This window comes from Sorex araneus, chromosome 10 (assembly GCF_027595985.1).
Source record: "Sorex araneus isolate mSorAra2 chromosome 10, mSorAra2.pri, whole genome shotgun sequence".
Lineage (NCBI taxonomy): Eukaryota > Metazoa > Chordata > Mammalia > Eulipotyphla > Soricidae > Sorex > Sorex araneus.
Window position 1 is genome coordinate 49,612,193 of NC_073311.1, and position 25,270 is coordinate 49,637,462.

The window sequence follows — 25,270 nt, forward strand, 5'->3', positions numbered from 1 at the left end:
TTTCAGCTTCATGGTAAAATGAGCTCTAAGAAGTGGGAATGGTGGGAGAACAGCAAATGGGACCAGGGAAGGGTCAGTGGTAAACTCTTGCTTCACATTGTGGGGCTCCGGGTGTGATACCTGGCATTTTTGCCCCCTACCCTCCTCATCTCCCTACTCAAATAATGATAGAGTGATAATTCATAGACACAGCAGGAAGAGAAAAAGAGGAATGTTATTGAACAGTTCTGAATCATTCACTGTCATCCCGTTGCTCATCAATTTGTTCGAGCGGGCACCAGTAACGTCTCTCATTGAGAGACTTATTGTTACTGTTTTTGGCATATCCAATATGCACGGGCTCTGCCGTGAGAGCTCCATACTCTCGGTAGCTTGCCGGGCTCTCCGAGAGGAGCGGAGGAATCGAACACGGGTTGGCTGCATGAAAGGCGAAAGCCCAACTGCTGTGGTATCGCTCCAGCCCCCTCTGAATCATTCCCACAAAAAATAGTTACTCTTCTATTCTGGTTGCTCTTCCCAGCTGACTATATAAAATATGTTGGAACTTTTCTTTTCTTGCTCTCATTGCTCTATCTTTGTATTTGTCCAACCCCACCCAGGAGAGAAATGATACCAGCCTTGCATATATAAAACTTAAACATGTCTATAAAAACATAAAATTTCTTATTATGACATAGTAAAGTACGATTGCATTTCAGAGGAGAGGAAAACATGTAATTCTTCTGAGGCAGAAAGACATGAGAAAAAAAGTCAGAAGTGAATGAACAATTGATTAAAATTTTCTTTATTTGCTAGGTGTTTTTTATCTGAGTCCTCTGGTACTAATTGACAGGTCAGATGTGAAACTGGGCAAGATTCACATAGTTGTAGTACTCTCAGTGTGTGTCCACTTGGCACCACAACGTGGATCCATAATGTTGACCATACATATTGCAACAACTCCAATAGATTGTAGAGACTAAGGTGGATAGCTAGGAATTAGAAAACACTTCATTGCTGACAGGATATAATTCCTTTTGGCAGATAAACTTAATTTCTGCATCGCAGTTCTCAGATATAATTTTCTTATTTGTAATGGAAGCACAGCTGTTTTCCGTAGCATCACCCAAAATTTTCAGGCTGTGGAGGACAAGAGAAATTTCAGTTTTCTCAAGAAAAGTGCTAGTGGTTTCCTTCTATATTCTCCTCATCTCCTTATCTGACAACTTTCGGGAAACATGGGATAGTTAGCACTATCCAAGTGTAACCAAGTGCAGATTCATGAATAGTACAGGACAAGTTTTTCCTGTACTTGTCATGTCAATTTATGGAATTTACAAGTTCATCTCTGTGGGAAAGTTCCACTATAGTAGAAACATAAAAAGAGAAACGTAGGAAACTAGGAACGGTAACCTGACTTATAAAAAGTCACTAAATTCAGCCGTGTCAGTGTTTGCAAATGAAAGGAGAAAACCAGAGATGATTAGAGAGGATGCATGTGTGAGTGGCATAGTCAGAGAAAGTGTCTTTGGTGATGGAACAAGTATATCAGGGGGGTGTATACGCAGTTCCAGAGAGTTGGGATTCAGCTAGCAAGAGAAGCTCTGTTTCTATCTTGTGTCCTCAGAGCTTCCTTTTCCTCCACTCATGAGGCAGATGGCTGGTGTCTGCTTCAGTATTTTATTAGTCTCAGTCAAGCACGGGTGTGGTGTGTCACTGCAGGCAGCCTGAGAGGAGAGACAGACAATAGTAAAGAGGCAGGTTTAGAGTTTGGTGTGCGGATGGGATGAGTGTCAGACTCATTTTAGGTGTCAAACAGACCCACGATGAACTTTCACAGTCTCATACAGAGCTTGTCTTCACTGGACCATCGCCAAGCTCCCTGTTTGTGATCTCTCCACCCCCTGAGCCTTTTTTCCATTTTCAAGGTAACTTTCTAGTCCTCACTGGACTGAAGCCATGACTGCCGTTCCAGGAACCCTTCACGGCTCCAGGCCTCCCAGAAAAGACCTCTGACTGCTTCTTGGCTGCATCTCACTCAGTCCCCAAAGCAATCTTGAGAAAACTCTTGGCTTCATCTTCTGTGTTTTGTTAACTGAACCCCACGGCTGAATGCATAAATAGTAAAATCAGAGTTCAGCTGATACTGTTCTACTATAACCTGATGCCATCCAGGTTTACCTGATAACTACCATCTCTATAAGAACACCATTTCAGTTTGCAAGTATGGTGCTGCTCAAATCTACAGTGCTAGGAATCACCAGGTCCGCAGCAAGAACCACCCTCTGGGAGCTTTAAGTGTGGGGTGGTGGGTATGTGACTTTGGGATCAGATGGAAGTCAGAGAGTATTCCATATGCTTTAGCCATTGCACAGTTTTCCACAGAACCTCAAAACATTATTTAGATCCTCAGACTATATGGGATATCAAATTGAATTTCTCAAACCTGCTTTATCAATATTGGAGCTCATTGACACTATATAGGCATCCAATTTTTTTGGGAAAGTAAATAAAATGAACATCTATAAGAAACCAAGTAATAAAAATCTATATGCAGACAATAAACTTAATAGATCCAAATTAAACCTGAGTATATATGAAAACAGAAAAATAAGTTATTGCTGGAGTTAAATTGATAAGGAAGTAAAGTACAAACAAGAATCACCAGAAAGCATTCAATATCAGGATCACGTTTGCTTAATAAAATGTGTATATTTGTCTTTTAAAATTTATTCTAGCTCATAAAACCTCTTTTAAAATAACCTTTATCTTAGAGTTTTGATAATGAGTTTAAGAAAGTAGTTTAGTATAAGAATCAAACAATGTCAGAGAAAGTAGTTTAGTATAACGCTCAGTGTCAGAACTAACTCATCATTCAACATTTATTCCTACAGTTAATACTTTTCAATATTTCATTTTTTGCATGTTATATAAACTTGAATATGCTCCTGAGATTTTCTCTTTCTTTTCTTTTTTCTTTTATCATTATTCCTTTTTTTTATTGAATCAGTGTATGATAGACCCTTACAAAGCTGTTCATGATTGGGTTTCATTCATACAGTGTTTACACACCCATCCCTCTTCCAATGCACTTTTGCCAGCTCCAGTGTCCCAGTTTCCCTCCCATCAGCTCTCGCAGCCTGTCTCTGTGGCAGGGAATTTCTTCTCTCTCTCTCTCTCTTACTCCCTCTCTCTTACTCCCTCTCTCTCTCTTTCTCTATCCCCTCTTTCTCTCTAGGTCTCGCTCTTTCCTGATATTTAATTTTTAAACTTTTATTGTCTAAATGGTTAAAATTTGTAACCATTCATATACAATTATATAAACTGTAATTTATAAAACTATATTAAGTCATTCATGTAAGTCAATGCTCTACCACAAACTTTTATCCCTGGCTTTCCAGTACTGGTTATAATCACTAAAGCACATGCTTCATGGTTTGAAAAATGCTGCTGAAGAAATTCTAAGTAGTTTACAATTAGAATATTTTTAAAAAGAATGTATTATCTTCCTTTCAAAGATATTAGATTCATCATCTCTTTAAACAACTTTGAAAATATAAATAAATGCTATTAGAATGGGAAAATAGTTCAATAGGTGGCACACATACCCTGAGTTTGATCCCTGGCACTGCATGCCCTCCCACAGTCCAGCACTGCCAGGTGTACACCCAGTGGTCAGGGCTCTGCGGGGCCTCAGTGTCCATCACTGGGCCCAAGCATGAGACCTTTAAGTATGCATCACTGTGCCAAGCAGAGCTGGGAGTAGCCCTAGGTCCCCAGTGCTTCTGGGTTTGGATCCTGTAAATAATTCAAACAAACAAATGTGGAGAGAGAAAGACAGACTGACAGACAGACAGATAGACAGACAGACAGACAGACAGAAGGAAAGCGCCTGCCATAGAGGCGGCAGGGTGTGGGTGGTCGGGGGTGATGGGAGTGAATCTGGAGACACTGGTGCTGGGAAATGTACACTGGTGGAGGGACGGGTGTTGGAACACTGTAGGACTGAAACCCAATCATGAACAGCTTTGTAAGGGTCTATCTCACAGTGATTCAATGAAAATAGATAAATGAATAAAGCAAATGAAAGAGTATTGTTATAAAGGACTTATTTTTTTACATGAAATATTTAGTGAACACAAGAAACATTGTTCTGCTCAGTCTAGCCTAAACTTCTTGAAAATTTCTAGGCTTAATTAAAATTAGGAAACTCAGTCTTCAATAACAATGTTGCTGTCTTTCCATGTAATCCTGTTCTAAGTGGAATATTTGCATAACACCTCTAGTACTCACCCAGTAGAATTTAAAAGAGAATCATTAATCCATTTCCACTTCTTCTCTGATGATGAAAATGATAGTCCAATCCAAAATACTTTTCCTGTCCCTTTCATAGTCTTTTGTATCTCATTCTAAATTAAATAAGAAATGTATAAATATTGAATCTTTATATTTATTTATAGTGTGCATAAATCTGCTAATTATCTAAAAACCCATTCAGACATCACTTCTCTATGAAGCTTTTCTAAATTCACCATCAGGATTGTTTCTCCTTTGTGAAATTTCTTTATTTATCTGTATTTAAATGGTTATATTCATAAAATTATACCATTATTTGTTTACTTGTCTATGTAGTAACTTAGAATAAAGAATTCTTGACATTAAAGTCCCACTGCCTTTAACAAGATCTGAAGGTTTTGTTCTAGTTAGGAGGAAGAACTAATTCTAGGGGCTGAAGTGATAGCACAGAAGAGAAGGCATTTGTCTTGCACTCCGGATGTGACCCTAAAAGCCAAAAAAAAAAAAAAACAAGAACTAATTTTATTCTAGTATTTCATTTTATTATTTACCAGTTCCTTCTCATCCTGAATAAGCAGTAGCGTGGATCCGTTTCCAGAACAGTGGGATCGACTGGCCTTCCAAGAGTCTGATGTGGATGAAAAAGTCAAGCATTTCTGTCCTTGCTGTCTCCACGGTTCTGCGCAAGTTAACAGAGGGGGGCGCTCTTAAATTAGAGAAGAAATAAATACAAGTATGAGTTACACTTGTGTTCCGTCCTTTCCACTGTAACTAATCATACATACACAGGCTTGCTTTGATTTTTTTTCTCTGCCAGTCCGGAATAAAACTCAGGACCTCAGGTCAGCATGACAGCAAGTGTTTAGGGTACATGCCTTCCATTCAACCCACTTTTTTTTTTTTTTGCTTTTTGGGTCACACCTGGCGATGCACAGGGGTTACTTCCTGGCTCTGCACTCAGGAATTACCCCTGGCCGTGCTCAGGGGACCATATGGGATGCTGGGATTTGAACCCGGGTTGGCCGTGTACAAGGCAAACGCCCTACCCGCTGTGCTATCTCTCCAGCCCCCCATTCAACTCACTTGGCATCCCAAAAGATCCCTCGAGCCTGCAAGGAGTGATCCCTGAGCACAAAGTCAGGAGTAAGTCCCTGAGCACTGCTGAGTATGATCCTAAAGCCAACTAATAAACAAAGAAACAAAAGCCAACTCGGGACCTCGTAGATGCAAGGCTTGAGCTTGCTCAGAAGTCTCCTCTGCAGGCCCTGGGCAGCCATTCGTGATATGGCACAGTCAGCTTTCACCTTGCACATTTCTTAGAAAACTCAAGAATTTATTGTAATTTTTAGGGTGTTGAAACCTACTTTTAACTTGTATCAAAGTTATAAATGATTGGTCATTTCTATAGAACATAATTGAAGCTGTAGGATATTAGCATAAGAAAGATGATCAGTAATGGGAACAGTCACGTCTTCCATTGAAGACGCCGACAGAGCAGAGGGTTGGATCTGGTGGGGGGAGTCGAATCTCCTGCCGAGTTCCCTTAAACTCACCACTCACACTCCTATGATGTGGGCATCTGTAGGCAAACCACTCAAGAATGTTCAGTTAGAACATCTGCTGAAGCCGAGGTAGTGTGGGAATCCACCTCAGGGAGCAAGAAGGACTGGCTGGGGGCTAACCAGGAGCAACCCAGCGGCAGTTGGTGGTTTCACCTTCCTGACAGAGAGCCAGCTGCTGGGACAGGCTCAGGGAGGAGATCCCTGACATGACTTCTCCTCTCTCCTCGTTAATCTCCAGATACATCTGAGTTTACATGCTGCCCCTCCGTGGATGCATAATTACATGCTAATGATGCATGCAACACATGAATAAGCACGTTGTTTTTATTACATGTGAAATTTTAGCCCCACTCTGGTCATGCTTCTCCTGCTACCTGCGTTTCCATATTCTGCTCCTTAGCTTGTTCCTTAAAACTCCTTGACCTCCAAATCTGGTAACTTCCCCTTGAGTGCTTCCATCCCCACATCAGGTGTGTTTTATTTCTTTAATAAATGTCTCTCCTATTACTTACACTGACTTGTCCTTAAATTCTTTCTGCCACAAAGACAAAAAGCTGAGGCACAGCAGGACTGACCCTACATCCACTTTTCCAGGTTTTATTGTTCTTTTTGTTTTATTTTAGTTTGGGAATATACATGGCAATGCTCAGGGGTTACTTCAAACTTGGGAATTATGGTTGGTAGCCTGCCTCATGAGCTGGGGGAGAAGGCAGCTGGAATAGAGAAGGCATCGCTAAGTCAATGATGGTTGGAGAGAGTGCTCGAGAATGGAGATGTGTGCTGAAAGTCAGTATCTGTATTCTAAACCATAATGCCCCAAAGTAAAGAGAAGGTGTGGGGAAAATTGTCTGCCATAGTGGCAGGGGGATGGGTGGGATGTGTATTTGGGGGGATACTGGGGACATTGGTGGTGGAAAATGTGCACTGGTGGAGGATGGGTGTTCGATCATTGTTTGACTAAAACTCAAACATGAAAGCTTTGTAACTGTATCTCGTGGTGATTTAACAACTAACTAACTAAATAAAATAAAACAAAATAAAATAAAACCTTGGGAATTATTCTTGGTTGTGTTTGGAGGACTATATGTGGTGCCTTGGATTGAACTTAGTTGGTCATGTGCAAGATAAGCAACCTACCCACTGTACAGTCTCTCCAGCCCCAAAGGTACCACCCTTCCATCCAGCAGGAACCTCAGAATTCAACTTTTCCTCCTCACTGAATCTTTCCTCCAAGAACACAACGAACCTATTTCTTCCAGCAGAAGCAACATCTTTTTCTAGATCCAGGAGACTTTGATTTGTTCAGTCAAAGACCAAGAGTTTCCCCTGTATTCTTGGAGACGGGGCTAATGCACAGCCTGAGCAGATCAATTGGGATTAAGTTGTCCTGGTGGCTGCTGTGGCCAACTGGTAAGGGAACTTTCCATCCAGGACCTCCTCTACTTTTATGAACAAACTCAGTCAGCTCTCTGCTGGCACATTCAAAATGAAAAACAACCCAACCATGAATGACTTTGTAATTTTATGACTAAATAAAAAAATTAACTGAACAAAAAAATAAAAATAAATTAAAAAATAAAATGATCTTATGAACAGTTATAAAAAACATCCTGAAAAACAAAAACATTTCATTTCCTAAATTAATGACATATGCCATGACAGAAAAATCATAAATCTCTAATTGTCATATTACATTATATATATTTATTTTACGTGATCCATTGAACAATCTTTTTGGCGATTTTTGGTTTTATGTCTATATATACATATACATATATATACACACACATATATATATGTGCATGTTTGTTTATATCAGTGTGTCTGTGTGTGAAATATGTGTGTATCAGTGTCTAACTGTGTGTAAGATAATGTGTGTGTATCAGTGTGTGTGTGAGAGAGATGTGTGTGTGTGTGTGTGTGAGTGTGTAGCATTTTCTGAAGGGTTTTCTATTTTAAAAATCTTTCCTCTTTAGAGATTGCATGTACTTTTCTCCTGGAAGGGAGCAAATGATGCCTTCATAACCATGCCACCATACCCCGAGCCAGGCTGTTTCACTCAGGGCGCCCCAGAGTGGGGCGGGTGAGACCCCTCCCCACCCCAAGGGACCCAGTCCCAGCAGCTGAAAACTTCCACAACTCAGATGCCGCCACACTCACAGTCTCTCCCCACACGCTGGGGCAGAGCCTCACTCACAAGTGCATTTATTCATAGACCGCGCTATACTTCAAACCAAACACTCTACCCATACTCCAGGATTACTGCACCACATTAGACAGGGTTCAAAATAGGAGGCAACCAAACTTAGAGGGAAGTATACATTTTCTTACAGATATATATGTATATGTATATGTATATATATATATATATAAAACATACAAGGCTCAAGCATTAACAACATGTTAGCGATTTCTTACAGAATGGCTTAATGGCCCCCCTGGATGAAATATAAAAATCCTCACACTCCTTACTCTAAGGATACTTTTTTCTAGCATTCTCAGCAGATTTTCATAACAAACAATACAAAACGTATTATTTTGGTTCTACTTCGGGGCTGGGATTGGGGTTTGGGATGGAAACATCTGAAATATGGTGGTGGGAAGGTGTAATGGTGGTGGGATTGCTGTTTGAATATTAAATGTAATAAAATATGGTGAACTACTTTATAAAATAAAATAATTTAAAAAATTCAAAAATAAATTCTTCCTCAGTAATAATGATCACACAAATCATATATACTCTTAGAGTCATTCAATGTAGTGTCTATACAAACAGACACTGCTTGCTATGGCAAGATTAATATCTCAACAATGTGCAATCAGATTACAGAATTAATTTTGAGTTCTATTCATTAATTCAGACAAACTTTAACTACATTTATTATGTCTATTAAAATCATCAAGTACCCTACTGTACATCTAATTTACTTTCAACTTGATTCTTGACTATTAGCTATTGAATATGCTGGCAGCTGCTTTTCATGAGATACCAAACACTGCTGGTCAATATCACAGGCTCTGTGAGTTCTAGGAGATGTTCAGGGGCCAGGGGTACATGTACAAGGCCCTGAACTCAGTGCTTGGAACCATACATTCCTTGAACACCAGAGGGTATGGTTCTAGAGCTCTCTATGTACCTCCAGATGGGATGATCCGTGTCCCTCACTGCCAGGCCCCAACACAGAACCATCCATCCAACCCCGTTGTCCCAGTATTGCTAAATCTTTCCCTCAAGCTCTCTAAGCACTACTCGGAAGTGCCCCCTCCACCCTGCACCACCCTTTTGACCAAAAGATATCATAGACTCTGAAGTCACACAGCTCATGTGCAATTCACAGTGTCACTACTGCTAGCTGTAGAACCCCGTGAAATGTCATACATGCTTTGCATATCCCCGTTTTGTGAAACAGGAAATCACAGGTTTGGTATCATCTTAACCAAGCCCTGTTATGACCCTAATTAAAGAATTACATGACATGCACCAGTGCCAGTTGCTCCTCTTAAGAAACACAGTCACAGAATTACCTGTTGTGTTCTTCCTGCTCTCTAGAACATGTTTTTCCATTGATGATTTTTGTCTTAACGTGACTAGGAAATAAGGAAAAATGGTTATGATTAAATGTTTAAACGCTAGGTGAAATGAGTGTATTAATCAATTTAGGAAAATAAGTGATCTTAAGCTTGAATATGAAGAAAAATAACAGTAATAGCACTGTTGTTAAGAAGATCTAGTTAGAAGACGGATTACAGGGAAAAGAAAAATCATGGGACCAGTGAGCTCATGCAGACATAGAATTCTTCATTCTATGAAGAACATTAGAAGAATTAGGAATAAAAATGAAAGACTGAAGTTAGCAAACTGATGGACTCTCAGTATCACTAAATCATTGTCCTCTAGTGTTATCTCATTGATGTTCCACTAAGTTTAGGGTGCCCAAATTATTTTTTGATGTTCCATGTCTTCTGCTAAATAGAAGAATTTTGAATCATCAGTTACACTTTTAAACTGCTTATAGTAGTTTACCATGTGAGACTGTATATAATGCATATCCCACAGGAGAGATTTCTTGATGCAGTTTGGAACGGAAAATATTTTTTAAAAAACCTGTCCATAATGGAACTGGTTTTTTTTTTTTTTGTTTGTTTGTTTGTTTGTTTTATTGAGTTTTTCTCCTGCTTTTCTTGTGGGTTCAGGATGGAAATGTGGGAAATATAACTAGTGGTGCTTAGGATTACTCCTGGTTCTGCACACACAGGTCACTTCTAAAGGGCTGAGAGGGCCTTATGTGGTGTCAGGGATAAAATCCGAATTGACTGTTGTTCATGTGAAGCACCCTGCCTGTTGTACTAACACCTAGTGATGTTTGAAGTTCTTGGAATACATGTGAATTATGAAGAACATCAGGAAAATCAGGAAGAAAAACGAAAGACTGAACTTTGCAAACTGATGGGCTCTCAGTATCACTAAATCATCATCTCTAGTTTTATCTCATTAATCTTCCACTAAGTTTAGGGAGCCCAAATTATATTTTGATGCTCTGTTTGTGACAAAGTTAGAGTAAATATTCTTTTAAAAAAAAGAGGTCTTTAATCACTTACCTGAAACACTAAACCTGATTGCAAACAGGATAATAATAATAATAATAATCAAAGCACAGCCAAATTTCAGTTGAAATTGGTGCTTGCACAAACTTTGGCAGATATCTGGGAAGTTAAGAAAATGTCAATGGTTAATGCATTGGGTTCATCTGGTTCAAAAAGAAGATTGTTAGGATCATAGTGAACAACTGGTCACAGTCTACAACACTTATGAGTCTTCTTTTGAGTCTCACAAGATGATTCTTAGATCTAATTGAAAACTTTCTCATTGATTGAATCAAATATTTATATTTTTTTATGCATGAACAGTTGCTCCAAGAATCAAGTAACACACAAAGATGGTATTTTTAAGTTGTACACAAAAATGAATCACATGAGTTATTATAGGAACTGCGTCAAAGAAAATTCTCTAAAAAATGAAGGCTTTTAGAAGCTGGAAGGGAAGTACAGGGATTAAGGTGCCTGTCTAGATCTTATCCTTGGTTCTGTCCCTAGCATTATAGAGTTTCCAGAGCTGGGCTAGCTCTGGAAACTCCCTGAGGGCTTCCAGAGTTGCCCAGAAAATCCCAGCATCACAGGGCCCAGAGGCAGTACCCTCTTGATGCCTTTTTATTGAATAGCAGCCTTTCGAGCTGAGAATCACTAATGGGGCCCTGTATCTCCCAAGCACTACTTGAAAAAACCATCACCTCAAAAGAAAGATCTTTATTAATTTTAGATATGCTTTTGAGGTTTTATTCTTTGCCAAGGATTACTTTTTATGATCTATATAATTCTACTCTTCAAAATGAATTCTTCTGTTTTATTGTTTTCTAGAACCATCATTTCCAACTTGGGCCAAAACTGTGTTAGACTTGTAAGAGTATTTCTTGTGTGGTTGTGGGGAAATAACTCAAAAGACTAAAGCACTTTTGAGATCAATTCTGAAAATCACTCCTTTCCTCAAAAACCAGTGAGTATAACCTCTGAGCACAGCCTGATGTGACTCAAAAGTCAAGTCTACAACAAGGAAGTTTCCTCTGCCCCTCTCAGAGAGCCTGGCAAGCTACTGAGAGTATCTCGCCCCCATGGCAGATCCTGACAAGCTACCCGTGGTGTATTCAATATGCCAAAAACAGTAACAACAAGTCTCACAATGGAGACATTACTGGTGCCTGCTTGAGCACATCGATGAGCAACAGGATGACAGTGACAGCTCATATTCATGAGAAGAATATATTAATAAAATAAGATCATTAATGAGATCATTAAATAATATACTTAAAATATATACTTAAAAATATACTTAAAAATATACTTAAATATACTTTAAGTATATTTAAGTATACTTAATTAAGTATATTTAAGTATACTTAAATGAAGTATACTTAAATGAAGTATACTTAAATATACTTAAAAAAATACTTAAAAAAATATCCTTAAGCATCACTGTCACTGTCATCCCGTTGTTCATCGATTTGTTCCAGCGAGCACCAGTAATGTCTCTCATTGAGAGACTTATTGTTACTGTCTTTGGCATATCCAATACGCATGGGTAGCTTGCCCGGCTCTACCGTGCGGGCTCCATAATCTCGGTAGCTTGCCGGGCTCTCCAAGAGGGGCGGAGGAATCGAACATGAGTCCACCACGTGAAAGGCGAATGCCCTACCGCTGTGCTATCGCTCCAGCCCAAAATAAGTATATTAATGAAAATAAATGAATCACATTTTGATCATTTTATCAATTTATCTACCAACATTTTGATTCTTTGCTTCTAGATATCCTTCAAAACCTGAATTTTGTAGAGGAAATAAAAAAAGAGAAGGTACTGATAAAAGTCTTGTATAACATTGGACCACAATTTCCAAAGTTCTATTAGCTCTGATTGGAATTATTCTGATAAAGTACACTCCCGGTTTTCTACTTGAGGTGTTTAAATAGCTCCTATACCTATTATATAGTACTAATGCCCCCTGTGTTCCCATTTGTTTGTAATATGTTGTATCTATTATAATTGTAACTTCTAAACTATTTTTAGTGTCAAAGGTGTTTATAAGCAAAAGTCTAGTCCTCTAATGTCAGATTACTTATATATAACATATAAATAATTTTTGATATTATTTTTCTTTCTATATTTTTCTAGTATTTCTTAAAATAAATGTTCACATTCTTTTAATCACTTGTTAAATTTTTAGTATCATACATCAAAATGTTGTCCTTTATTTTCTTTTATGCTCCAGAACATTTTTCTATTGTCTCCAGTAATTAAGAGTGCAATCCAGTTCATAACAGTTGCTCTTGGTCTCTTCTATTAATACATTCAATTAGGAGTTTCCATTTCCAAAATTATTCTATAGAGATGTAATTTGGGGTAGCTACATGAGATAAAAACTTATGGCAGGAAACAGATCATCCATTAGTTTCAAGGTCGTGATATTGAGACAGTCCTTGGGAGGTGGGAAATAGGAAAAGATACCCAGAGTCTAACGCCTATGAGAAAAACAAACTCTTAGAAGATGCTTATTATTAAAGAAAGTGACCAGTGTTTCCCTAAAAGTTATGTCTAAAGTATTCCTCTGTTCATGCATATAAAATATTTTTTCACAATATTCTATCCATGGTTCATCAAAAGAAGTGAAATTTACTTTCAACAGCGATATCAATAAAAAAATCTAAAAGTTGTGTTCTTTTCTGTACATTTTATCTAGAGACATTTATGCTAGATGTGCATAATATTAATATAAGGCTGTTGGTCATCTTTATTTTTATTTATTATTTTTGGGCCATACCACATCCAGCCATGGTCAGGACTTACTCCTGCCTCTTTGCTCAGGGATCACTCCTGGTGGACTTGGGGAACGATGTGGGATTCTTGAGATCAAACCCGAGTAGGCTGCGTGCAGTCAGAGCCCTACCCACTGTAGTATTGCTCCAGCCCCTACTGCTCACCTTTGTAACAATGATTTAAATTCATAAATTTAGGAGATCAAACCTAACCTGAGAACTGTACTAAGAGCAAAGAAAACTTAAAGCACTTACTCTGAGGAGGAGATGGAGATGAACTTTCAAGGCCAGAATTCCTACGTGGGTTTGAATTAACATATGTTGCCTGGTCCATCACAAACAAAAAAACATAGCAGTAAACTTGCTTAGAAGAACACACTCCAGTTCTCGGACTCAAGATCTGTGAAAGGAAGTGCCCAGTCTGAAACTCCTTGTTCTCACTTGGTATCCCCACCCACTGGTACATCACCTCTGTACATCACCTCCTTAAATTAATGATAGAATCTGCTTGAGTGTCCACTAAGTCTGGGCACCACTTTAATGAACTGATGTGTTGTTTTTTTATTTATTTATTTATTTTTTGCTTTTTTTTGGGTCACACCCAGAGATGCTCAGGTGTAACTCCTGGCTTTGCACTCAGGAATTACTCCTGGCAGTGCTTGGGTGTTTAACAAAATTCTTGTGGGGGTTATTTGTTGTTTGTCTGTTTAACCATCACTTTGAGTTCCTTTCTTGAGGTCAGGACAAGACAAAAAGAAAAGTTTATTGAGAGTGCCGATTTATTGGGTCTCTCAAAGCGCAGAAGCCAAGATAAAATGTCTTTAAGTCAACTGAAATATATCAGGGGATCACTTAGTTTCTTACTACAAAATTCTTTTATCATAAAGGAGTATTATTATTAAATCTTACTATATACTCATGAGTAGTAACCTCATGAGAATTCACAAGTAAGGTATTCAAAATATATGAATGAATTTATTTGATCACCTTTTTTTAAAATTCTTTTATTGATTCACCATGTGGAAAGTTACAAAGCTTTCAGGTTAAAGTCTCAGTTATACAATGTTCAAACACCCATTCCTTCACCAGTGCACATATTCCACCACCAAGAATCACGATATACCTCCCCCCTCCCCCCAACCCCCAGCCCCCCACCCCGCATGTGTAACTGGTAAATTTCACCTTACTTTCACTTTACTTTGATTACATTCAATATTTCAACAAAAAAATTCACTATTATTGATTTGGAGTTTCTCCCCCCTAAAGTCAATCTGCTGAAAAGAAAGCATTTGGTAATTTGTTTTCCATTGCTGAGAATGAAGAGATATGAGGTCAGGAGGCCACACTAGCAGCAGCATAGTTTTGGATTTCTGTATTTTAGTAACTAAATCCAGAGAAATGTCTGTCAGGAATCGCAATATTATAAGCTTGTACCTCTCAGCTACTTTATATTCCACATATGAGTGCGATCTTTCTATATCTGTCTCGTTCTTCCTGACTCATTTCACTCAGCATGATACTTTCCATGTTGATCCACTTATATGCAAATTTCATGACTTCATGTTTTCAGACAGCTACATAGTGTCAGAAAGACAAATCAAAACAAAGACCACATTAGGATGTTGGATGTGGTTCAGAGAAATAAGATTCTAATTATTGGAGAACTCCCTTTTTGACAATTTCTGCTGTCTATCTTCTATTCTTTTTCCTTTTCAGTTATACTACTTAAGTATCCAATTCTGTGTGTTAGTGTCTCAGTATCTTAGGCTTTTATAAGGGATACATCATATTTCTCCCTCTAGATTCTTGGCAGTTTTACACACTGAACATACATTATTTTAATGTGCTATTATCACTCTATGTGTTTTATTGTTAAATAAAATCTTCCCTTTGAATCATAACTAGTTTTGTAATACCAGAGAATAAATTACCGAGATATATATTGAAGACAAGAGTTAGTGTGTGATAGACCATCTCTTATTATTCAATGCTTCCTACTGATGCCCTAGAAAAATATCACAAGTCTCCTATCTAATTATAAGGCCTGCCATACCAGTGTTGAAGACTTAAAACCTAATTACTTTCCAAAAATGCAGTGGCTAGAATTATTATTACACATCATCATGTTGATTTTGTCTGAGACTTCTCTCCGTGGCTTGCATATTGCTCTTTTTCCATATTGTCATGCCATCTTCCCTGTGCGTATCTCATCACTAATCTCCTCAGCTTATAAGCACACCAGACATTGAATTAGGGCCACTCTGATCCCTCATTTGAACTTCATTGCCTTGCTAAAGATTCTGTCTCCAAAGTGTCACTTCAAAGCAGTAGGGGAAGGATTGGAATATATGAATATTTGAGGGACAAGGGTTGTGGTAGATGAAAGTAAGAATCAGACCATGAGGAGTCCTAATGAATTTCCACCTTTACTTCAGGCGAGTGGTTTTATGTGGCCGAAAAATATGACTGTGAGTGTGTGTGTATTTGTATGGGTATGTGTATGTATGTTTTTGTGTGTGTGTGAAAGAGAGAGAAAGAGAGAGAAAGAGAGAGGGGGGTATTTAAACTGAATTTCTGCTTATTAACATAAGCATTTTAAAACATAAAATTAAAGAATTCTAACTATCAACTGAACCTTCTAACATTAGAACAAATACAAACAAACTCTTCTGTATAGTAAATTAATATTCTATACTATTTCAACAATAAATCTTTGTGTCTGACCCCACACTGGGCTGCTTTGGCAAACTGGCCATTCCACAAAAGTGTTCAATAGCTCCTTTGTGGCTACTCTCTCCTCCCCACTCCTTGGCTTGCTTTCTTCTCACAAGCTCTCTCAGTTCACACTTACTCTGGTTGCCAACTCTTGCAAATGCACAGAAAGAGCCTGTCACAGAGAGGGGGAAACTGTGGGTTTGGCACTTGAGGCATTGGCAGTGCCTGTGGGGACAGGTGGAAGAAATTGCTTTAGGTGACAAGTTTCTCAGCTGTACTTGGGTGAGCTTCCAGGACATGGTCAGCAAACCTGCACCCCTTTAATGCCCTGGGGTTGCATCTGCCTGTCTCTGGAACTCTCCCTCTCTGAAGAGTCTGAAGCAAGATTCTGACCCTTCACCCGATGTTGATGAGAATGACCCCAGGAACATGATGTTGGATACCACAGCTCCTGTGAAAATGTTTTGTTTCATGGATAGAAACTGAAATTTAGGTGAAAACTGGGGTTCATCTCAGATTATGATTTTATTCAGAAGAAAACCTATCAGGAAATTCTGCTCTATGGTAAATATGTAATCTCACAGTTTTTGGTATGTGAGTCACACAATCTCTTCATCAAGTGAGATTACACTCATCTGCTGAGTTGATGTGTCAATGGTGTTAAGAGGGCTTAGGAGGTGTGGGCCATGGCAGGCACAGAGTTTGTGGCTTAACTGCCAATGTAGATCATTATAAATTTTATAAACAAATTATCCTAAGAGTCATTTGGTGTTATTGCATACCCAGTGGTGTTCTGGAGCTCCACCCAGCTCTGTGCATGATTGTCTTCCAGCAATGCTCAGGGCACTCCCACTGGTGCTGGGACAGAATCTGGGGACACCTGCATGCAAAGCAGGTGCCCTGACCTGTTGAACAGCATCCGTGGTTCATCTTTCACTAATGAAAAAGTGTCATTGCAATGAAAATGCCCAAGAAGCAGAGCATGTACCTTGCATGACAAGACCTGAGGTCAATCCCTGGCCCTGAATGGCCCCTGAGCACCATAGGTGTGACTCTGATGATTAATGCAGGCAGAACATCTATATTTTAAAAAAGATAATTGAGAATGTTTTGTTATTTTACATCATATATGAAGTCGTGAGGAAACCACCATTCATGTATGAGATTTTTTTTACTTACTTGTGCTTTATTTTAAATGAACACTAAACTTCACAGGGTATGAAGCCTGAACTACACCCTAAAGTTGTCAATGTTGAGCTTTTAGTAACTTCCCCGTTTACTCCTTCCCCCATTCCCCTGATTTAGAGGTCTAAAATATGTAGAACTCTCTGGAGTTAAAAGCTGAAACAGACTAGCCTGAGCCTTACAGTGTAGACATGCTTCTCTCTGGACCAAGCTGCCTCTTGCTTTCTATTGCCCTGATCAGACCAAAGCAGAGCTATAGAACACTTTGCCTGATAGGATCCAGGACCTCCAGTGGAGTCTCCACAGCTAGGAACTTCTTGAGCTCTCGTTTTCTTCATCTACATTATCGCATTGAAACACCCAACACCATAATGGTCTCTGCTATATTCTGTACATGAAATGTGTGGAGTTTCCCTCAAATGCATGTGTTCACTGGTCTCATTCAAGAAAATATATGTTTACTGAAAGCCTCCAGAATATCTCTAAAAAGTCATGTCACTCCGTTAAACCAGAACTCCTACTCCTTCTCTTTGACCCTATTCTCCACCTGGTGCTGGTGTATATCTCCCCCCAACCCCAAGTGAGTGTACTGCCAATAAAGCTGCTCTCTCCAATTCAGTCATCCCTGCGCTTTCCCCACCAGGACGGCGTTAACGTGGCGGTAGGGGTGGCTTGTTGGCGACAGTGACTTGTGGGAATGAGTAGTCATAAAATCAATATACCAGCTGAAAGGAATTCCTACTTCCAGCCTTCAGCTCCAGACTGAAGACACCAGTCCAAACTCAAAGAAGCGTTTATCTCAGGAGAGGAATCAGTGGAACGGAACATAAGGACTGAATGAAGACCTCAGTGCCTTTTTCTTAATAATATCATTGCTAAATGCAATATCACCCAAAGCCCCGAGTCACAGCAGCTCAGAAAATGCCTGTGTAAGCAGTTTTGCAATAGCAGCACCTGCACACCACTTTCTGGAGTGGCCACACTATTCTTTTTTTTTAAATAAATTATTTATTAATTTATTAATTTTTATTTTTTATTATAATGTAGAAGCACTGCTCTTTATTCACTCATTGATTAAGCTGATTGAATTGGACATTACTCCACATTACTTTTTTAAAAAATTGTTTAGTTTTATAAGTTAGTTTACAATACTTGATTACATTTAATATTCAAACACCAATCCCACCACCATTACACATTCCCACCACCAAATTCAGGATGTTTCCATCCCAAACCCCAATCCCTGTCCCAAAACACAACTGAAATAATATATTTCATATTGTCTGTTATGAAGAACTGCTGAACATGCTTATAAAGAAGTGTGAAGACTGTTCTATTTTGGCAGGAGCCATTAAGACATTCTATAGGATATCACTAACATGTTGTTAAAGTTTGGGTGATGTGAGCTTTGGTACATATATCTGAAAATATGTATATATGCATATATATATATATATACATACATATGTTTCCCTCTATGATTTGTGGCCTACTCTCTGAATCCCATCAAATGTGGTATGGTAATTATGGAGAATGGGTAAGGAGTGTTTTATGATGTGTCACATGGCTGCTTTTGAGGTTGCATGGTCCAGGAATATGTTTACTCATATGTGAGCCTCGGCCTCAGAGCACGAGGAACGGCCTTGAGCATGGTGGCTGTTGGGTTGTGGAGGTTTTTGGCTTCTCGAGCTGAGTCCCTTGGGGCGGGGGTGGCTCTCACCCTCCCCCCTCCCCGGGCACCCCATGTGAAACAGCCTGGAGCAGAGTGCGGGGCCACACTCTTCCTAACTTCAGTTTCCAGGACTCACCTTTTCTCACATACCCTAAAGAAAACTATTGACTTCACTCTTTGTCTTCTCCGGAAACTCCTTTTGTTCTTAAAAAAATGTCAATGAACTAAAAATCCTGAGTGGATATCTGGACTCACTCATTTTCTTGTAAAAAACAAAACAAAACTTCTCCCCATCCTGAGAACTATGCTCTCCAAAACTCAGGGGAAAGGAGCAGCCCCTGTGTCATGCAGATCAAGCAGCTCTTAGGTTCAAACCTTCTATCAGCCTGGGAGGACCTTAATGTCTACACATACAGAAGCTTGTGCAGACTCCCCCAGTACTGATGCCCCTGGACACCTGCAAGCTTTAGCATGGCATGCGAGAAGGTGGCAGCACTCTCCACTGTAATTTCTTCCTCCCACTCTTTGACCCCTTTTTACACTTTTGCACTCACCTACAACACTTCCAGAATTACGTAGTTAAGTGGATGGATATGTAACCTAATGTTCTCATTGTCCTGAAGTTCAAAGACCATTCAAACAAGAGATCAAGTGAGGGCCTGCGGGGGGGCTGGGGGGGAAGAGATCAAGTGAAAGACAGAAAGAACTTTTTCATATGGAACGAACCAATAGGTGACCTAATGTCCTGAAAACAGCAACAAGGGGTCTGCAACTTCACAAGCAAAGATCTTACTTTTCTTTTTGTTTTGGGGTCACACTGGCTACCCTCAGATCTTACTCCTGGTTATTCACTCAGACTTAACTCTTGGCCCAGCGGACCGTATGGGATACTGGGGATTGAACCCGGGTTGGCCACATCGAAGGCAAAAGCCTTATGGTTTGTTCTATCTCTCTTGCCCTATAAAGGTTTCTATAGAGAAATAGCAGGAAATAACTAGTGAGCTGTAAACTGATGTTTTTTCCATGACACCTCCCCACATTCAGTTATTAATGCACACAAGTCACTAGTGAGGGGGGAGAGAGGTTGGAAATCCAAGTGGTGTTCATCAGCTCTTAGGTTCTGCAACCCGAATGGCAAGTTTGTTTTACTGAGGTCATCTAAAGAGCCTCCATTTGGAGTCATGTTTCAGAGTTTAAGAGACTAGGCTCCAAGACGAAAACCCTCTTCTTTGAGCTGATTTCTTTTATTATTTTCTATAGCAATGGTTGGATTTCAAGTGACTTATTTTTAGACGGGTAGCTGTTCAGTGTGGTTGCTGGAGCCAGAAAGGGTTTTAACAACACTGATTTCCTAACACCACTTTGGCCCTAGCATGTCAGTCACCAGAAGTATATTAATAGACATTCACAAGTATCTGATGCTGCCTTGGCATAAACATTATACCATGGCTTTTCATATGATCTACTCATTAATTTAGTCATCAGACTAATGTTAACTCACTTTATTATTTTAACCAGCTTGAAAATTTAAACAGCATACCTACTATTTCTAAAATTCATGCACAGGTAGAGGGATGAGACTTAACAGTAGAGCAATTGCTTTGTGAGTCCCCAAGTTCTTTCCCTGACACCATAGAAGTTAAAAGAAAAGGAAAGAAAAGAAAAGAAGGGAAGGGAAGAGAAGAGAAGAGAAGAGAAAAGAGAAGAGAAGAGAAGAGAAGAGAAGAGAAGAGAAGAGAAGAGAAGAGAAGAGAAGAGAAGAGAAGAGAAGAGAAGAGAAGAGAAGAGAAGAGAAGAGAGAGAGAAGAGAAGAGAAGAGAAGAGAAGAGAAGAGAAGAGAAGAGAAGAGAAGAGAAGAGAAGAGAAGAAGAGAAGAGAAGAGAAGAGAAGAGGAGGGACGGGAGGGGATGGGAGGGGAGGGGAGGGGAGGGGAGGGGAGGGGAGGGGAGGGGAGGAGAGGGGAGGAGAGGGGAGGGGAGGGGAGGGGGAGGGGAGGGGAGGGGAGGGGAGGGGAGGGGAGGAGAGAAAATTTACACAGTCTTCCTTTCCCTTGAGTCATGTGGGTAACAGGAAAAGACAAAACCAATATTTGTTCTACTCATCCTGCATGATATTTTTTCCAGTAAATATTTATTTTCCCAGGCAAGTGGCAATTTTCAGAATTGGGTCAACTTACATGGTAACAGAAGAGGTTCCCTGAAAGGTTCTCCCTCTCCTGAGTTAGGTAACATGATCCAGGAGGCTACCCCAAGAGAAGGATGTTGATTGAGAATGTGCCCATGGCAATGAGTCAGTAGGCTAGCATGTACATGCAATAGACTTTCATCCTCAAAAACAACCAGGGAGAAAGGAAACCCTTATCCACCTCATTCGGTAGATGAGAGCATAGATGGGGGCTCTGAAATTAACTTTAAAGCTGAACAAATTAACTTTCTTCTTTAAACGTTTTATCTTGGGCTGCAGAGATGAATCAATGGGCTGAATGCATCTTGTGCATAGAGGACTCGGGCTCAATTCATGCCACCTTTATGGTCCCCAGAGCACCTCCAGGAGCAAGCCCTGAACACAGTGTTGGGAGCAGTGCCTGAGCACTGTTCAGTGTGACCCCTTGGATGGTTGCTTTAACTCATGTTACACCGATAGAACACATTTGATAGAACTTGTACAGTAGCATATGGTTGTTATTTGGTATTAGGTTAAAAATATAGTTTCCCATGGCAAGCATCATCCTCAATGGAGAAAAACTTAGGACCTTCCCTCTACGATCAGGGACAAGACAAGGATGTCCACTCTCACCACTTCTGTTTAAAATAATACTGGAAGTTCTTGCAATAGCAATTAGGCAAGAAAAAGACATTAAGGGCATACAGATAGGGAAGGAAGAAATCAAGCTCTCACTATTCGCAGATGATATGATACTATACCTAGAGAAACCCAAAACCTCTACCATGAAACTCTTAGAAACAATAGACTTGTACAGTAAAGTTGCAGGTTATAAAATCAATACCCCTAAATCCATGGCCTTCCTATACGCAAATCATGAAACAGAGGAAAGTGACATAAAAAAAAAAATCTCCTTCACAATCGTGCCCCAAAAAAATCAAGTACCTTGGAATCAGCCTAACTAAAGAGGTTAAGGATCTCTACAAAGAAAACTACAAAATGCTAATCAATTAAATAAAAGAGGACACGAGGAAATGGAAACATATACCCTGCTCATGGATAGGAAGAATGAACATTGTCAAAATGGCAATACTCTCCAAAGCACTGTACAGATTCAATGCGATCCCTATAAGGATACCCATGAGAAACTTCAAAGAAATGGAGTAAACACTTCTGAAATTCATATGGAACAATAAACGCCCACGAATAGCTAAAGCAATTCTTGGGAAAAGGACGATGGGAGGCATCATCACCCTCCCCAACCTCAAACTATACTATAAAGCGTTGATAATCAAAACAGCATGGTACTTTTCCAAAGGCAGATCCGCAGACCAACGGAACAGGGTGGAATATCCCTACACACAACCCCAATTGCATGAACATCTAATCTTTGATAAGGGTGCAAGAAATGTGAAGTGGAGCAAAGAAAGCCTCTTCAATAAATGGTGCTAGCATAACTGGACAACGACTTGTAAAAAAATGCGTTTAGATCTCGACCTATCACCATGCACAAAATTCAGATCAAAATGGATTAAAGACCTCAACATCAGACCACAACCCATAAGGTTCATTGAAGACAAGGTTGGCGAAACTCTCCACGACATTGAAACTATTGGTATATTCAAAGATGACATGCCACTGACCAACCAAGTGGAAACAGAGATAAATAACTGGTACTATATTAAACTAAGAAGCTTCTGCACTGCAAAAGATACAGTGACCAAAATACAAAGACAATATACAAAATGAGAAAGAATATTCACCCAATACCCATCAGATAAGGGGCTGATATCAAGGATATACAAGGCACTGGTTGGAATCTACAAGAAGAAAACTTCCAATCCCATCAAAAAATGGGAGATGGAAATGAACAGAAATTTTCTCAAGCAAGAAATATGAATGGCAAAAAAGGACATGAAAAGTGCTCTTCATCATTAATCATGAGAGAGATGCAGATCAAAACAACTATGAGATACCACCTCACACCACAGAGACTGGCCCACATCCAAAAGAACAAAAGCAACCGTTGTTGTCGTGGATGTGGGGAGAAAGGGTCCCTCCTACACTGCTGGTGGGAATGCTGACTGTTTGAGCCCTTTTGGAAACAGTATGGTCGCTTCTCGAAAAATTAGAAATTGAGCTCCCATTTGACACAGCAATATCACTTCTGGGAATATATCCCGGAGAGCAAAAAAGTACAGTCGAAATGACATCTGCACTTGAATGTTCATTGCAGCACTGTTTACAATAGCCAGAATCTGGAAAAAACCCGAGTGCCCGAGAACAGATGACTGGTTAAAGAAACTTTGGTACATTTACACAATGGAATACTATGGTGCTGTTAGAAAAGATGAAGTCATGACCTTTGTATATAAGTGAATCAACATGGAAAGTATCATGCTAAGTGAAATGAATCAGAGAGAGAGAGAGAGACAGACATAGAAAGATTGCACTCATCTGTGGAATATAAAATAAAATAACAGAATAGGAGACTAACACCCAAGAATAGTAGAGATAAGTACCAGGAGGTTGGCTCCAAGGCTTGGAAGCTGGCCCCACATGCTGGAGGAAGGGGCAGCTCACTCAGAGAGGGGAACACCAGATAAAGTGTGGTTTGAGGACCCACACAGGATGGGAGATGCACGCTGAAAATAGAATATAGACCAAACACAATGGCCACACAGTGCCTCTGTTGCAAACCACAACACCCAAAAGGAGAAAGAGAACAAAAGCGAATGCCCTGCCACAGAGATGGGGTCGGGTGAGGGGGATGGGGTGGGAGGGTGGGAGGGATACTGGGAACATTGGTGGAGGTGACTGGGCACTATTGGAGGAATATAAACAAAATGCAAACATGAAAGTTCATAAGTTTGTAACTGCAACTCATGGTATTTCACTAATAAAAAAATAAATTAAAAAAAATGTAGTTTCCCAACATGTTATTGGACTAGAAACAGACCTGAAGACCTATGGAACAGAGTAGAATATTCTATCACAGATTCTCAAATATATTATCACTTAATCTTTGAACAATGAACAAGAAATGTGATGTGGAACAAGGAAAGCCTCTTCAACAAGTCATGCTGGGAAAACTGGATAGCTACCTGCAAAAAAAATGAACTTTGACCTTTGTCTAATGCCAGGCACAAAGTCAGATCAAATGGATTAAAGACCTCAGTATCAGACATGAATCCATAAGGTACGTGGAGGAAAATGTAGGCAGAATCCACCATGATATTGAAGCTAAAAGCATTTTTAAGGATAAAAGACCATTGACCAATGCAAGTGGAAATAAACATAAACAAATGGGACTACATTAAACTAAGAAGCTTCTGCACTTCACAAGAAACAGTGACCAAAATATAGAGAGAGCCCACAGAATGGGAAAGAATATTTACCCAAATACTAATCTGACAATGGATTAATATACAGGCTATACAAAGTGTTAGCATAATTGTACAAAAAACAAAACCCTCCAAGCCCATCAAGAAATTGGGAGAAGAAATGAACATAAAGTTTTCTCTAAAAAGAAATACAAATGGTTAAAAGGCACATAAAAAAAATGCTCTACATCACTAATCATCAGGCAGATGCAAATCAAAGCAACAATGAGATATCATCTCACGCCACAGAGACTGGCACACATCAAAAAGAACAAGAACAACCATTGCTGGGACAGATGAGGGGGAGAAGGGACCCTTTTTCATTGTTGGTAGGAATTCTGACTGGTCCTGCCTTTTTGGAAAACAATATGGGTGTTCCTTAAAAAACTAGAAATTAAGCTTCCATGTGACCTTGCAATAGCACTTCTGGGAATATATCCTGAGGGTGCAAAAAAGCACAGTAGGAATGACATCTGGGCCTGTGTGTCCATTACAGCACTGTTCACAATACCAAGATCTAGAAACAACTCAAGTGTGCGAGAACAGACGACTGGTTAAAGAAACTTTGGTACCTCTACACAATGGAGTTCTATGCAGTTGTTAGGAGAGATGAAGTCATAAAATTTGCTTATAAGTGGATAGTCATGAAGAGTATTATGTTAAGTGAAATGAGTCAGAAAAAGTGGGACATACATCGAATGACTGCCCTCATATGTGGAATATAAAATAACATGACACTGACACCCAAGACAGTAGACAAAAGAGCCAGGAATATTGATCCATAGTTGGAAGCCTCCCTCATGGGTTGAAGGAGATGGCAACTGGAATAGAGAAGTAATCACTAGTCAATGATGATGGGCGGTATTGTTCAGGGTGGGAGATGTGTGCTGAATGTAGATAAAGGATCAAACGTGATAGCCTCTCAGTATCTGTATTGCAAACCATGATGTCCA

General features: G+C 39.5%; 1 protein-coding gene across 1 annotated transcript; it reads right to left on the bottom strand.

The window, feature by feature from the left end:
* Window positions 1-971: 971 nt before the first annotated feature.
* Window positions 972-13,533, bottom strand: KLRB1 (killer cell lectin like receptor B1). Its single transcript, XM_055118440.1, has 6 exons — window positions 13,455-13,533; window positions 10,437-10,541; window positions 9,363-9,425; window positions 4,827-4,954; window positions 4,273-4,388; window positions 972-1,119 (listed from the first exon to the last, which is right to left on the bottom strand). Exons 1-6 carry the CDS (start codon window positions 13,531-13,533, stop codon window positions 972-974), a joined length of 639 nt encoding a protein of 212 aa, XP_054974415.1.
* Window positions 13,534-25,270: the final 11,737 nt, after the last annotated feature.

What these genes read in the sequence shown, in the direction of transcription:
- KLRB1 (XM_055118440.1), bottom strand. Translation starts at nt 13,533, where the DNA reads ATGGACCAGGCAACATATGTTAATTCAAACCCACGTAGGAATTCTGGC. An exon ending in ATCTCCATCTCCTCCTCAGA is followed by an intron (nt 10,542 to 13,454) that starts GTAAGTGCTTTA and finishes TTAACTTCCCAG; the next exon opens with ATATCTGCCAAAGTTTGTGC. An exon ending in GAGCAGGAAGAACACAACAG is followed by an intron (nt 4,955 to 9,362) that starts GTAATTCTGTGA and finishes TAACTTGCGCAG; the next exon opens with AACCGTGGAGACAGCAAGGA.